Source organism: Vulpes vulpes, chromosome 2 (genome assembly GCF_048418805.1).
Source record: "Vulpes vulpes isolate BD-2025 chromosome 2, VulVul3, whole genome shotgun sequence".
Taxonomy (NCBI): domain Eukaryota; kingdom Metazoa; phylum Chordata; class Mammalia; order Carnivora; family Canidae; genus Vulpes; species Vulpes vulpes.
Genome location: NC_132781.1, coordinates 15,453,007 through 15,469,831, shown reverse-complemented (window position 1 = coordinate 15,469,831; position 16,825 = coordinate 15,453,007). Strand labels below are relative to the sequence as shown.

Below are 16,825 nucleotides of genomic sequence, written 5' to 3'. Positions count from 1 at the left end.
TGGCTGAGTGTGATAGAAATGGAAAGTCAAACAATGTTCAGAAGGAATTGACTAGAGAAAAATAGTAGATTACTGAACAAGTAAAAAGGGTCCATGAAATTTGCAACCATGGATTTCTAGTGTATCAGTCCAGTCTGGCTAATTATGTAACTTTCTGCAGTAGTGGTTAGTGGCCTTGGTAGAACGAATCAACTTGAATTTTGATTTTTGTCTGGTGTGTGGAACCAGAGAACAAAGGTGCTAGGGAGTTTTGGGATTTTGGTAGAAGAGTGATTGAAATGGTAGATCCAGTATTCTCATTTGGAGATTGAGAACTAAAGACCAGAGGAGACTGATTCCTAGGACTCAAAAGCCTTCATTTATATCTCCATATTTGTTGAAACCACTTCCTAAAATCTTGGGGGGTGGGGGGAAGTTCTGTGTATATTTTCTTGTGTTATTGCATGCCACATTTTCATTCATGTGCTCCTCTTTTTCTTTGGTAGTCTAACTAGAAAACTTTAACATTTTATAAGTTGATAGCAAGATTTGAGGCTAAGATTTAGGTTTCTGTACACCTTACATGTCCATGTCATACACCAGTGCTCTTGTTATGTGGTATGAGACTCTGGTGTCTGTGAACTCTTTAAGTACAGTGTAAACATTTTTTTAAGATTTTATTTATTTATTAGAGGCGGGGAGGAGCAGGGGAAGGGGCAGAGGGACAAGCAGACTCCCTGCTGACCAGGGAGCTTATCCTGGGGCTTGATCCCAGGGCCCTGAGATCATGACTTGAGCTGAAGTCAGACTGAGCTACCCAGTGCCCCAGATATGGTGTAAATTTTTAATCAGTGTGTGAGGTTTATTTTTGTCACAATTGTGTATTACTAGTTCATTGTCTTTCAGTTTGACTGTTAATCTGAGTTATAAATGATGTGGAATAACTTGCTATAAGAAGTATAAAATCATTTTAAACTGGTGACACCTCCCCTCCAAAAAAATCCAGTGTTTTTACTGAGAACTGAAAACTTTGCTCTTGCATATAAAAAGATAGACCTGTAGAGTAGTACAGTAAACAGTTTTTAAATAACACAGCATTTGGACAGCCACATTAATAGTGTAGTGACCCTGCATGCTTTCTTTCTTTTTTTTTTTTTTTTTAATTTATTTATTTACGATAGTCACAGAGAGAGAGAGAGAGAGGCAGAGACACAGGCAGAGGGAGAAGCAGGCTCCATGCACCGGGAGCCCGATGTGGGATTCGATCCCGGGTCTCCAGGATCGCGCCCTGGGCCAAAGGCAGGCGCTAAACCGCTGCACCACCCAGGGATCCCCCCTGCATGCTTTCATAGGTGTTTGAGAGGTTGTTGTAACAGTAACTATGTTATACATGTTGGTTGCCATTATGATTGTATTCGGTTCCTATTGCTCTTGTAACAAATAACATAAATATAGTGGCTTATTTCTTACAGTTCTGGAGATCAGAAGGTTGAAATGGGTCAGATACGGTTTTAGCATAGTTGCGCTCCTTCTGGAGGTACTACCAGAGAATCTCTTCCTTGTCTTTTCCAGTGCCTGGTAGCCACCTACATTTTTTGGCTTATGGCCACACCACTTTGATCTGTCTTCTGTCATTACACCTTCTGAGATTCTCCTGCAGTCTTTTCCTGTTTTAAGGACTCTTGTGATTATATTGGGCTCATCTAGATAAAATCTAGGATAATCTCCCTTTATTAAATTCCTTAACTTAATCACATCTACAGAGTCCCTTTTGCTGTGTAAGGTAATAAATCCTAGAGATTAGAATTTGGATACCTTTGGGGGGGTGTGCTTTACTGACTTTGTTCTTTTTAAAGAGTGTTTTGGCTCTTTTGGGTTCCTTGTATTTCCATATGAATTCTAGGATTGACTTATCAATTTCTGCAAAGAAGGTACCTTGAATTTGTTAGGTTATTGCATTGAATCTGTAGATCAATTTGAGGATTATTGCTGTCTTAACAATATTAGGCTTTCTAATCCATGAACACGGGGTGTCTTCTGTAAGTCTTTTTTAAAGTTTTTTTTCAATGTACAAGTCTTACGCTTTTTTGTTTTATAAATTCCCAATTTTTTAAATAATGTTTTTGATGCTATTGCAAATGGAATTATTTTCTTGATTTCATTTTTGTATTGTTCATTGCTAGTGTATAGAATACAAATGATTTTTGTTGCAAGTTTGTTGAATTCTTTTATTAGCTCTACTACTGTTTTGGTGGATTCTTTAGACTTATATAAGGTCATGTTATCTGTGAATTTAGACAAATTTACCTCTTCCTTTCCTCTTTGGATACTTTTCTTTCTTTCTTTCTTTCTTTCTTTCTTTCTTTCTTTCTTTCTTTCTTTCTTTCTTCTTTCTTTCTTTCTTTCTTTCTTTTCTTCTTTTCTTTCTTTCTTTTCTTTCTTTCTTTCTTTTTTTCTTTTCTTTTCTTTTCTTTTCTTCTTTTCTTTTCTTTTCTTTTCTTTTCTTTTCTTTTCTTTTCTTTTCTTTTCTTTTCTTTTCTTTTCTTTTCTTTTCTTTTCTTTTCTTTTCTTTTTTTCTCATCTAATTGTCCTGGCTAGAACTTTTATAATGATGTTGAATGGGAGTGATAAGAGCAGTTACCTTTGTCTTAATCTTGGGAAAATAGTGTCTTTTAGCGTTAAGGATGATGTTAGCTGTGGGTTTTTCATAGGTGCTCTTTATCAGATTGAGGAAGTTTCCATCTATTCCAAGTGTGTTGGGTGTTTTTGTCATGGAAGAATATAATCTTTTGTCAAATGATTTTTCTTTTTCTATTGAGGTGATTATTAGGGTTTTGTCCTTCATTAGTATGGTGTATTACATTGATTTTTCAGTATATTGATGATTTATTTCTATCAATGACCTTACATTTCTAGAATTTACTTATTGATTATTGAATTGAATGTGAGAAAATTCATCTGTTATATGGTGATCTCAAGACTCACAGTCTGAAATTTCCATTACATGATCAATTTCATCTTCAACAGAGTTTGGGCACTGTCATCTGTTTTTTTTTTTTTTTTTTTTTTGCATTCATCCTCTCATTTAATAATTTTTTTTAAAAATTTATGATAGTCACACAGAGAGAGAGAGAGAGAGAGAGAGAGAGAGAGTCAGAGACATAGGCAGAGGGAGAAGCAGGCTCCATGCACCGGGAGCCCGATGTGGGATTCGATCCCGGGTCTCCAGGATCGCACCCTGGGCCAAAGGCAGGCGCCAAACCGCTGCGCCACCCAGGGATCCCTCTCTCATTTAATAATTGTAAAACATCTTGCTTTGACAGTATTCTTTTTTCTTTGATATTTTTGGCAGAAAATGAAAATTCCTGTATTCTCAAATATATTCTGTGAAAACTTAAAAAAAAAAGTCTTTGTAGACTTTGTAGCTGGTGTCTCCAAGCTTTTATTGAAAGTTGATGCAGCACTTTTCAGCAAAGTGATGAGACCAAAGGAAGATTAATAGTGATAATTTATTTCATTGTTGAATCATTCTTTTTGAAAAGAATGGTTCAACATTCTTTTCTAGCATACTTTTTTTAAAAGAAATTTTATGATTTTTTAAAGATTTTATTTAGCTATTTGAGAGAGTGTGAGAGAAAGGAAGGAGCAGAAGGAAGGGACGAGCCGACTCCCCATTGAGCTTGGAGCCTGACATGGAGCTTGATCCCACCATCCTGAGATCAAGACCTGAGCTGAAATCAAGATTCGGATGCTCAACCAATTGAGCTACCCAAGCACCTCCAGCATGTTTCTGTTTTCTTCTTTCATCCCCCGTCTTTTATTTTTTTTAAGATTTAATTAATTAATATATTTATTTAGAGCACAAGCAGCAGAAGGAGAAGAGGGAGAGAGAATCTCAAGCAGACTCTGTGCTGAGTGTGGAGCCTGTTGTGGGGCTTAGTCTCATGACCCTGAGATCATGACCTGAGCTGAAATCAAGAGTCTGATCCTTAACTGACTGAGCCACCAAGTACTCCATTGTTTTTCCTATCTTTAACAGTGAACAGACATTATATAATAATAAAGCAATTTTTTTCCCTCAACACCACTCTAAATATTACTATCTTATCTGCCTATGTCACATTGTTTTTTAGGCAGTGCAGCCTGCAGGGGCTCAGATGATGCTGGTAGCTGTGTTTGGGTAGGAGTGGCAAACTGGGGACTTACTGATCTTTGGCCCATGATATAAAGATTCAGAATCTGGGATGAGTTGAGAGTTCACTCATTTGTAAATCTTCTGGACAGACTACTTGATAAAATATTTGATTGAGTTGAAATTTAGAAGTTAGGCAGCTTAGCCTAATGGGGAGAAATCTGGGGAGGGTGTTGATACACATACATACATATATGTGTGTGTGTGTGTGTGTGTGTGTGTGTGTGTACAGAATTATACTGTCTTTTAGATATTTAAAAAATACGTGTTTTTAAATTCAAGGATATGTATTGTTTGGTATCTCTTTCATTAAAACTGTGTACTATAAAATATTACCCATTTGTTCCATTTCCATCATGTCTTCATCATTAACTACAGCATCCTTTCACATAATGTTTAAAAGTTTTCTTGAAATTTTGTAAATGTGTGTGTTTTGTTGCGTTACAAAATTTCTCAGAAGGAAGCTCTAAATTGAAATATGCTTGAAAATGGGTAGCATTTACTTTAAAGATACTTAGTTTATTTTTTGTAGGTTTTTTTTTTTTTTAAGATTTTAAAAATTTATTCATTCATGAGAGACAGAGAGGCAGAGACAGGCAGAGGGAGAAGCAGGCTCCATGCAGGAAGCCTGACATGGGACTGGATCCTGAGTCTCAGGATCACACCCTGGACCGAAGGTGGCGCTAAACCACTGAGCCACCCTGGCTGCCCTATTTTTTGTAGTTTTAACAGGTTGTTTTCAAGGGGATTCTAAAGGCAATATCCAAATTAATATTGTAGAGAAAACCATAAAAGGAGATTTTTGTTGGTTGCCTGAGTAAGGAAAGACAATACTTAATCCGTCATTTGAATCAGTATGCATTCTTGTTTTTGTAATTAGTGTTCTACAGACAAAATCTTCCTTCTTACTTTTCCTTGCTTTTTATTTTCTTACTATATGCAATATTTTCTTCAGATCTTATGAACTTTAAAAGCACTTCAGTGGTATAGTTTTATCCATTAGGCATAGTTCTAATGTTGAGAAACTTGTTTCTAGAATTGGAAAACAAAAAATAAGAATAAACCCATCCATCACAAAGTCAAAAATGAGAAAAAAAATATCATCCATTCAGAATAGAGAAGGATATAGAAAAAAATATATATTTGTAAAAAGCTTATAGAGTAAAAACAGCCCTGCGTGGAAAAGCTAAGGGGAATACCATGATTATTTAGCCTGAATAGTACAGAAGTGCTTTATACTTTTATTTCATTATTATTACATAAGCATTTTTATGAAGGGGGATATTGTTCTCCTTTTTTTGAATAAAAGGGTAAGAAAAGGTCTTTATGAAGGAGGGATGAACACTGAAAATGAAAATTGATCATCCACTAATAAAAATAGTGCAAGAATATATTGAGTAATATTTTGAATATCCAGCCTTGGTGGACCAATTAGAGGAGAATGGTCAATACTTTCCTTCAATGGTTTAGATCAGGTGTTGTAATCATAAAAGCTTAGGGACTATGTAGATAACATAAGGTTTGAATCAGTTAAGTATAAGACAATTAGAAATGATTGGGGGCCTGTGAATGGCTTCTTTGTTACCTTCTGCCAGAAATTTTTCACTTGCCAGGAGTTTATTTGTTGATTTCTCTTGAGAGAGTTAACCATTTTAAAATTTGGTTATATAATTTGGAAAAGTCAGATGAAATTTAGCCATATATTACTATCATAAATCCAATTAGATGAAACTGCCATTTCCCACTTAGCTTCAATTTTGTGGAGTTTCTGTATTAATATTTTATTACAATAAATTTTCTGGTGGTGTGTTAACTTGAATAAGAAAGTCATTTTATCAAAGTGTAACTGAGATGGATAATTAGTTTTAAATAAGTATTTTATGTTTCATTTCATTCTTTATACACTTGAGTCAATTTTTAGAAAATATTTTAGGACAGGCAAGGAAAAAACCTATATACTTCAAAAAGTGATTATTGTAATTATTTTATTGCACCTATCATCCGTTTTTTACTTAGGTTAACTTTATTGTCTTGGTTTATTTTTAGACATGAGATTTTAAATTTATTTTTGGCTCCTAGTCTTAGTAAGTTTTAAATATTGGTTCTAATAATCTGTGCTGTTAAAAAAAAAAAACAAAAAAAAATAATCTGTGCTGTTACTTTTTTTCTTTTGAAACTTTGAAGAACTGAACATATATAGGTAGGTTTGAGGCAGAAGTTTGAAATATGACTAGAATTTCTTGTTTTTTTTTTTTTTTTCTCATGTAAAAATTTAAACTTGCCTAGAATAGTAGTTTCCCTGACAGTTCCTGGTATAATATGACCCTAGGTAGTGCCCATTGTTACAGTTAATTCATAACCTGTTCTTGTCTTTTGAAATTTACATTGTGCCCGCTTACCTCTTTAACAGGTTAGTACTCTGATGAATCAAGTCTTTGCTCAATTTTTCATTCATTTATTTATTCATGCAAGAAGTGTTGAGAGCCTCCCATGAACTAGGCATTGAGGATAAAAAGAGTAAGACCAGGTTTCCCTCAGGGAATTTGATTTAGAAATATAATTGATTAATTTAATTAATGACACCTCTGTTTACCAGGCGTTATTCTTCAGTTTGCAGCAATTAATTAAGCAAGCAGTTTCCATGTCTTCATGGCAATAAACAGGTATATATCATTTACAGATTAGAATTTGAAGAAAAGTAAAGCATAGGAAGAGATGGGTGAGGGCTTTGGGGAATAATTCATGCCACAAAAAATTGGTCCCCCTTGAGTTAAAGGAGCTGTTCTTTTGTACCCCTGTATTAGTAAGTCATTGGTGGCTATATTGAGCTTAGATCAGTTCTCTGAGGCTGGGAGCAGCTCTGAGCCATTAACACCTGAGGAATGAGTGCTCTGATCTTATAGTGGGGATCTGGATAGGACATCATAGAGTCCACTAATGCAGGATATCTTTTCTTTTCCTCCTCAGTGTGTTTTGTCATAATTTTTCTTGGATTTGTGAAGACTAATGCCAGCCTATAACACTGCTACTACTACTATTTTTTTTAATACATTAGATTAAGGTAAAATAAGTTAAAGTATGTGCTGGTGCTACACAAAATAAAAAGCGTTATTTCAGAAATGGGACTCAAATGGGGTGATACTTCTGAGACTTAATTTGGATCACTAGATTTAGATATTTATAGTTTCAGTTAATGTTTTAAATAGATTTATTGTATTCCTTATATAAGCATAGGCATTGAGGAAGAAGACAAAAAGCATGGGTTCAAATATTAGCTGTATAACTGTGAGCATGCTATTTCACTTTTCTTTACCTCAAATTTTTCTTTAAAATAAAGCAAATACCACCCATCTTAAGGGGGTTTTGATGAGGGTTAAATGAGATCATATATGTAGAGTATTTTACATATTTTGTTTATACTTGGATACACAGAAAATCATGTATATAAAAAATAATTGTTCATTCTCTTTCAAGAAAATACAAATTGAAGAGTTAAAAGACTTGCTGTTTAAATGTTATAATATATTTTAAAACATGAAGTATATATAAAATTGTAAAATATAATTTTTTCAGGTTTTTCAGTTTTTAGTGAAATATAAATATCAAACTTAGAATTTCTACATCCCAGTCTCTTATTTATTTTTTAAAAATATTTTATTTATTTATTCATGATAGACACTGAGAGAGAGACAGAGACACAGGCAGAGGGAGAAGCAGGCTCCTTGGCAGGGAGCCTGATGGGGCTCTGTCCCTGACCCCAGGATGATTCCCTGAGCCAAATGTGCAACCGCTGAGCCACCCAGGTGTCCATCATGTAGTCTCTTAAATAGGGGGCAAAAGTAACTAAGCATAGCTCTTAAGATGAATATATTTCTTAAATGCTTGAAACATTTTTTTTTTAGAATTCATCACCTTATTTATCTTCAGTGATTAAAAGGGTAAGTCATTTACTGGTGTTCACCTGTTTATGTTTTTTTTTTTCTTTTTCACCTGTTTATGTTTTACACCGTATTGGCGACCTTACTAAGCTCACTTATTCTAATAGTTTATAAGTTCTCTTAGATTTTCTAAGTATATGATCATATTGTCTGTGAAAGTAGCATTTTTTTAAAAAGACTTTATTTATTCATAAGAGACACACACACAGAGAGAGGCAGAGATACAGGCAGAGGGAGAAGAAGCAGACTCCATGCAGGGAGCCCGATGTGGGATTCAATCCTGGGACTCCAGGACCACACCCTGGGCTGAAGGGAGGCACTAAACCACTGAGCCACCCAGGGATCCCTGAAAGTAGCATTTTTAGGGCACCTGGGTGGTCATTTGGTTAAGAAGTCTGCCTTCTCTTCTACTCAGGTCATGATCCCAGAGTCCTGGAATTGAGCCCTACATCAGGCTTCCTGCTCAGTAGGGAGTCTGCTTTCCCCTTTCTCTCTACCTACACCCTTGCTCATGCTCTCTCTCTCTCCGCTCTCTCTCTCTCCACTCTCGCTCTCAAATAAATAAATACACTCCTAAAAAGATAGTAGCATTTTTATTTCTACTTTTCCATTCTTTGTATTTCATATTCAGAATGATATTGAGTGTAACTGGTGATAAGAAGTGGTCATATCATTTATCTCAGGCAGAATATTTTTATTCATTCGCCATTAAATAATGTTTACTACAGGTTTTTAAAAAGGCATACTTTTATAATATAAAGAATTTCTCTTATTTCTAGTTTTGTACAAGTTTTTTTAGGTCATGAATGAGTATTTCATCAATTACTTTTGCTTTATCTATTGATAGTATGATTTATTTCTCTTGTTAATGTGGTAAGTTATATTGATTTTCATATGTCCAATCACTTTTGTATTTCTGGATTAAACTCACACTTGGTCCTGATCAGTGTATTGATAGATTTCATTTTGCCAATATTTTGTTAGAGTTTTTGCATTTATGTCAAAAGAGAGGTCTGTAATTTCTTTCTTTTTTTTTTAAGATTTTATTTATTCATAGAGACACACACACACAGAGAGAGAGAGAGAGAGGCAGAGACACAGGCAAAAGGAGAAGCAGGCAACATGCAGAGAGCCTGATGTGAGACTCCAGGGTCTCCAGGATCATGCCCTGGGCTGCAGGCGGCGCTAAACCCCTGCGCCACTGGGGCTGCCCTGTAATTTCTTTTTTGTAACTTATTTCTTGTAATAACCATATTGATGTATGTTATTAAGCTTATGCTGTCTTTGGAAAACTAGTTTGGAAGTGTTCTTTGTTTTTACTCTCTGGAACAGTTTGTGTAAGATTGGTATTGGTATTCTCTCTTAAATGCTGATAGGATTCATTGTTGAAATGATCTGGACTTAGAGATTTTTTTGTGGGTGTGTGTTTTTACTGTACATAACAAATTTCAGATATATAGAAAATTTAACATAATTTTGCAGTTAACATGTGTATACCCACTACTTAGAATCTACTGTTAACATTTTGCTGTAATTGCTTTATTATATATCTGCCTTACCATCATCTCTCTATCCATCATTTCATCTTATTTTTTTTTAAGATTTTATTTATTTATTCATGAGAGAGAGAGAGAGAGAGACAGGCAGAGGAAGAAGCAGGCTCCGTGCAGGGAGCCCAACATGGGACTCGATCCCGGGTCTTTAGGATCATACCCAGGGCTGAAGGCGGCGCTAAACTGCGGGTCCACCAGGGCTGCTATCATCTTATTTTTTGATGCATTTCAAGGAATTGGAGATGTCAGTATGCTTCTTCTAAATATTTAAGCATGAATGTCATAACTAGAGTTCAGTTTTTACTCTTTTTTTTGAGGTAAAGTACATAGGCAGTTTCATTCACAAATCTTATGTGAACATTTGCTGAATTTTGACAAATGCATACATCTGTGTATTCCAAACTTCTTTTTTTTTTTAAAAGATTTTATTTATTTATTCTTGAGAGACACACACACAGAGAGAGAGAGAGAGAGAGAGGCAAAGACACAGGTAGAGGGAGAAGCAGGCTCCGTGCAGAGAGCCCGACACGGGACTCGATTCCGGGTCTCCAGGATCATGCCCTGGGCCAAAGGCGGCGCTAAACTGCTGTGCCACCCAGGCTGCCTTATATAGGGTTCTTTTATTCAGCATATTATATTTTTAGATTTATATTGTTAAATATGCAAATAGTTCATATCTTCTTATTGTTGAGTATCATACTATATGAAAATCCCACAGTTTATCCATTTTCCCATGGACACCTAGGCTATTTTTGGGCTGTTATGAATAAAGCTGCTATGAAAATTGTTATACTAGTTTTTTTATGCACATGTTTTATTTTTTTTTATTTTTATTTATTTATTTATTTTTTAAATTTTTTATTTATGATAGTCACAGAGAGAGAGAGAGAGAGAGAGAGAGAGAGAGGCAGAGACACAGGTAGAGGGAGAAGCAGGCTTCATGCACCGGGAGCCTGATGTGGGATTTGATCCCGGGTCTCCAGGATCGCGCCCTGGGCCAAAGGCAGGCGCTAAACCGCTGCGCCACCCAGGGATCCCCTGCACATATGTTTTAATTCCTCCTCGGTAAATATGTAATGTGTGGAGTCATATGTTAGGAATATGCTTAGTTTTAATAAACTTCTAAACTTCTGTCTAAAGCAATTGTACTATTTACTTCTGAAACAATGTATTAAGAGTTTCAGTTGCTCTTTATCCTGGTCACTATTTGATATTATCAGTCTTTCAAAAGTTTGCTCTTCTGGCAGAGCATAGTGGTAGCTATGTGTTTTCCCAATGACAAATTGTGTTAATCTCTTTCAATATATGTATTGGCCATTCATATATCTTCTTTTTAAAAGTGTTCAAATCTTTCACCCATTGGAAACTTTGATTGTCTCTTTATTGGATTGCAGGTGTTCTTTATATATCTTGGATATCAGTCTCTGTTAGAAACATGTTTTGTGAATAATTTCTCCCAGTTTGTAACTTGCCTCTTCATTTGGTGATATTTTTTATGTGCAGATGTTTTTAAAATTTTTAATGAATCCCAAATGTATCTTTTTCTCTTTTATGGTTATTACTTTCTGTGCTCTAAGAATCTTTTGCCTATCTCTAAATAATAAGGATGTTCTCCTGAGTTTTCTTCTAAAAACTTTATGATTTTAGTGTTTGTGTGATGTTTGATGCTTGATATATTTTGACTTAATTTTCATGTATAGTGTGAAGCACAGATCAATGTTAATTTTTTAAAGAATGGATATCTGTTTGTTCCACTACCACTTGTTGAAAAGACTTCTCTTTACTCAATAATGACTTGGTCAAAAAAAAAAAAAAGCATATCAGTGTAGGTCTTTTTCTGGACTACATATTCAGTGTTGTTTATCTTCTGATGATACTTAGGAGAGTACTATACTGTCATGATTTCTGGAGCTATAGAGTAAGTATTGAATTCGGATCCTATAAATACTCCAGCTTTTTTGTTAGTTTCCATGATTGCTTTGGGTGTTCTAGGCTCCTTGTATTAGTGTATATGTTTTAGAATGAGCTTCTCAATTTTCTATGAAAAAAAAAATGCCTACTGGAACTTGAAGTTTTGTTACCTCTTTAGGACATTATGGAGAGAAACAACATTTTGACAATATTGAACTTTCCAATCTATGAACATGGTATATCTTGTTTTATTCTTTCTTTCTTTCTTTCTTTCTTTCTTTCTTTCTTTCTTTCTTTCTTTCTTTCTTTCATTATTTTATTTTTTATTATTTTTAATTTTTAAAAATTTATTTATGATAGTCACAGAGAGAGAGAGAGAGAGAGGCAGAGACACAGGCAGAGGGAGAAGCAGGCTCCATGCACCGGGAGCCCGACGTGGGATTTGATCCCGGGTCTCCAGGATCGTGCCCTGGGCCAAAGGCAGGTGCCAAACCGCTGCACCACCCAGGGATCCCTATTCTTTATTTTTTTTAAAGCAACCTTTTATAGTTTTCAGTGTCTTTTATTTTTTTATTTTTTTAAAGATTTATTTATTTATTTATGATAGACATATAGAGAGAGAGAGAGGCAGAGACACAGGCAGAGGGAGAAGCAGGCTCCATGCAGGGAGCCTGATGTGGGACTCGATCCCGGGACTCCAGGATCGCGCCCTGGGCCAAAGGCAGGCTCTAAACCACTGAGCCACCCAGGGATCCCCTTCAGTGTCTTTTATTAAGGATATTTTAGTCTATGTTCATGTGGTATATGGTCTATAATTTTTCATAATTTCTGTTAGGTTTTGGGATTATGGTTATACTGCCTCATAAAATATATTTGGAAGTATTCCTTCTATTTCCTTAAGGAAACTATAAAAATTGATACTGTTATACCTTAAATGTTCAGGAGACTTCAGTAATGAAATAATCTGGCCCTGTAGTTTTCTTTCTGGGAGGAGTTTTGATAAGTTCAATTTCTTTAATAGAGATACAGCTGCCTCAGATTTTTTGATCAGTTTTGTGTCAGCTTTGGTAATTTGTATTTTTCAAAAAACCTGTTTTGTATAAAACATTAAGTTTGGTGTAAAGTTGGTATAGTATCTTCTTATTTTAAAAAGCCTTTAGTATCTGAAATGAAGTCCCCTATTTCCTTTCTCATATTGGCAATTTCTTTCTCTCTCTCTCTCTCTCTTTTTGATTAGTTTTGCTAGGGATTTTTTTTTTTTTGGATTTATTAATTTTACTACTTTTCAGAAATCCAGTGTTTTGCTTCATTGATTTTATCTGTTTTGGATTTGTTTTCTATATCATTCATTTCTACTCTTTACTCTTCTGTTTTCTTTGATTTGCTGTTTGTTTTTGAACTTTTTAAAATAGAAGCCTAGATATTGATTTCATCCTTTTCTAATTATGTGCATTCTTCTCTACAATTATTTACAAGCATTGTTTTAGTTTCATTCTCTGTGTTTTTATAATTTATATTTTCATTATAATTTATTGCAAATATTTTAAAATTTCCATTGTTATTTATATACTTTATTTTGACTCATATATTATTTAGAAGTATGTCACTTAATATTCAAGTAGTAGGGGAGTTTCTCAATTAAAAATTACTCACTTTTAGCTTAATTGCCTTGTAGCTCGAAAATATATTCTTGAAGACTTAAGATCTTTGAAATTTGTTGAGACTTGTTTTATGTAAGTCTGTGATCCATTTTGTTACGTATTTTGTGTATAATTTGTATATTCTGTTTTTATTTGGAAGGATATACTATGTATATGAAATCTAGTTGGTTAATCATGTATCAAACCTTATCTTAGTAATTTTTTTCTTCCTCTTGTAGCTGTTGACAAAGATGCGTTAGTTTCCCATGTGATTATGGATTTGTCCATAACCTCTGTTAGTCTTGTATATTTTTGCTTTATATATTTTTAAGCTTTGTTATTGGGTTCATTCATACTTAGAAATATATCTTTTTGTTGGTTTGACTTTTTAATTATTAAGAAATGTGTCTCTTTATTTTTAGTAGTATTTATTACCTTAAGCTGACTTTGCCTGATATTAGCATAGCTATAACAGCTTCCTTTTAATTGTTTTTTGGATGAAATGCTTTTCCCCATTATCTTATATTTAATCTTTCTATGATAATAAGTAGTCTTATAGTGGAGTGAATATTTAACATAATAACTATAATTTGAATTTAAAGCTACCATCTATATTTTTATATTTTATTGGTGTGCACTATGCTTTTTCTCTCACTTTATACCTTCTTTGGTTCAATTAAATATTTTAATTATTCTTTTTCTCACTTCAGTTAACCTTAATGGTTATCCTAGAAATTACTACATTAATTTTGAGTTATTGCAGTCTGATGCAGATTATTAGTTTTATCACTTCCTGCATAATGCAGATATCTTAGAAACTTTAACTCTATTTATCTCAGTTCTAACCATTTTTTTTGTTATTGTTATGCATTTTAAATCTACATAAAATGTAAACTTAACGAGCTGGTAATATAATTATTTTTATGGGTTTTTTGTGTGTATTTTTTATTGGAGTTCAATTTGCCAGCATATAGCATAACACCCAGTGCTGGTTTTTTTTTTTTTTTTAAGGTTTTATTTATTTATTCATGAGAGAGACAGAGAGAGAGGCAGAGACTGATGGGGAGGAGCAGGCTCCCTCTGGGGAACCTGATACGGAACTCCATCCCGGAACCCCGGGATCACTCTCTGAGCCAAAGGCAGACTCTCAACCACTGAACCACCCAGGCGTCCCTATAGTCATTGTTCATCCATGTTTCCCAACATTTACCTTTTTTATGACTCTTCCTTTTTGCATTTCTATGCTTTTTTTTCTAGTATCATTTTGTGTCTGTTGCTAGAACCCTCTTTTAGTATTTCTTTTACTAATAAATTCTTGTTTGTTTTTCTGAAATCACCTTTATTTCATTTTCATTTTTCAAACATATTTTAAGTTGTGAATAGATTTCTTGATTGGCACCTATTTTCTTTCAGAATTTTTAGGAAGTCATTCCATTGTCTTCTGCCATTCTTAATTTCTGTTGAAAGTTATTTCTGTGTGTTGACTGTGGCTTATTTAAATTATTTTTTTTCCTCCAGCTCTTTAAAGATTTGACTTTATGTCTATCATTAATGTTAAGAAATTCTTTGTTGTTATTACTTCAGATATTACTTGTTATTTTCTCTCTCCTTTCTTCTGAGATTTCAATGATAAGTGTGGTAGAACCTTTCATTGGGTTCCAAAGGCCTCTTATTCTCTCTTACATTTTTCAACCTTTATTTTTCAGTGTTTTGGTTTGGATATTTTTTGTTAACCTCCGTTTTAGTTCATGTGTATTTTGTTCAATCTGCTGGAGGCACCAAATACAACACTTTCTGGAAATTTTGCCATGAAGTCTAGGGATAGGAGCAATAATTGGACCATGTGGGAATAAAGAGAAGGGCTTACTTACTTGTTTTTGGTTAGGACATACTGGCATGTTTATGTTATAATGGGAATGATTTCAGTAGAGAGAAAAAATTAAAGCTGTGTGGGAAAGAAAAGGCAGATGTTTTTTGGCTAAAAATCCTTGAGGAGGTGAGAGAGGACATAATCTAAAGCACAACTGGAAGAATTTTCCTTTGATAGAACTGGGATATAAGGAGGTTAGGCACTCATTCATGTATATATTGGTCTTTGAGGTGGGATTCTGGCTTGACCAATGGAAAATATGCACCTGCCGTAAGTTTCTAGACTCTTAAACTTTGGGATGTGTGTATTGGGCATATGGGAAAATTGTCCAAGAAAAGAAGAGTCAGGTGGAAGCGGAAGGGAAGACTGTATGGCTACTTAATTCTTTCATCTATTTCTGTGTACCCTTAGTGATATCTACTTTTATCTCTTAGGATACTCAAAGTATTAGAGTATATTTTTAAGGAAATACTAAGTTGTTTAAGTTAGATTAATTAAATGTTTTTGTCATATTGTTAATATTTCTGTAGTATATGCTTAAACATAGTTAATTCCTTATAGTGCATTTAAAATTAATTATTAATAGTGTTTTGAATAGAAAATCAAGTTTTCTAATGTATCTTCCCATATTTTCTTTTACAGTTTTGTGAGTACTAGAATAGCACAACCATGTTTCGGAATAGTCTCAAGATGCTTCTTACTGGAGGGAAATCAAGTCGTAAAAACAGATCAAGTGGTAAGTGACTATGTTACATTTATTCTGTGTGATACTTTAGAAAGAGAAGTTCTTTTAGGGGTCTGAATTGATGCTACAACTTCATATATTTATTTATTGGATGGTTTATTTAATTTAGAAAAAAAAGTTTACATTCCATTAGGCTGCCATACTTTTTTTTTTTTTTTTTTAAGATTTTATTTATTTATTCATGAGAGACACGGAGAGGGAGGCAGAGACATAGACAGAGGGAGAGGCAGACTGCCTGTTGGGGAGCCTGATGTAGGACTCAATCCCAGGACCCTGGGCTCATGACCTGACCCAAAGGCAGATGCTCAACCACTGAGCCACCCAGGTGCCCCTTCCCTCCCCACCCCACCCCCTTTTTGAAAAATACTTTTATTTATTTGAGAGAGGGAGAGCACATGAGCAAGATAGAGCAGAAGCAGGGGCAGAGGGAGAGAGAAAGCAGGCTCCCTGCTGAGTAGGGAGCCCAATAAGGGGCTCAATGCCAGGAATCTGAGATCATGACCTGAGCTGAAAGCAGACATTAACCATCTGAGGCAGCCAGGCACCCCAAGGCCGCCATACTCTTAATTAAGAGGTAGGAACACTTGAATACTTATCAGGAAGAGTTAGGTAAAGGGAAGTTGGTAGAAGAAACATTAATTTAAAATATAGGAGAGAGTAATGCTTCTGTGCATTACTTATTACAAACTTTCTAGACCTAAATTTAGCTTTTTTTATTTTTTAAAGATTTTATTTATTTGAGAGAGAGGATGAGAGAGAGCATGAGCCAGGCGTAGGGGAGAAGCAGGCTCCTCACTGAGTGTGGAGCCTGACATCGGGCTCCATCCCAGGACCCTGAGATGATGACCCAAGCCAAAGGCAGACCCTCAACCAGCTGAGCCACACAGGTGCCCCTAGACCTAAATTTACTTTTTGAATTAACATGTGAAATTATTTCAGTCCTAGGCACTCTTTGGAGAATGAGACTGTAAAAATAGAAACCGTCCTCAGAGAGTTT

General features: G+C 34.7%; 1 protein-coding gene across 10 annotated transcripts in view; it reads left to right on the top strand.

Moving 5' to 3' along the window:
* TANC2 (tetratricopeptide repeat, ankyrin repeat and coiled-coil containing 2) overlaps positions 1 to 16,825 on the top strand; it is a 478,177-nt gene that overhangs the window by 158,143 nt on the left and 303,209 nt on the right. For all 10 annotated transcript variants that reach the window (XM_072746843.1, XM_072746841.1, XM_025999546.2 and 7 more), the window contains one exon: positions 15,726 to 15,819. In XM_072746843.1, the coding sequence (XP_072602944.1) occupies positions 15,753 to 15,819 (67 nt within the window). In that variant the 5' untranslated portion in view covers positions 15,726 to 15,752. The remainder of the gene's footprint in view (positions 1 to 15,725; positions 15,820 to 16,825) is intronic.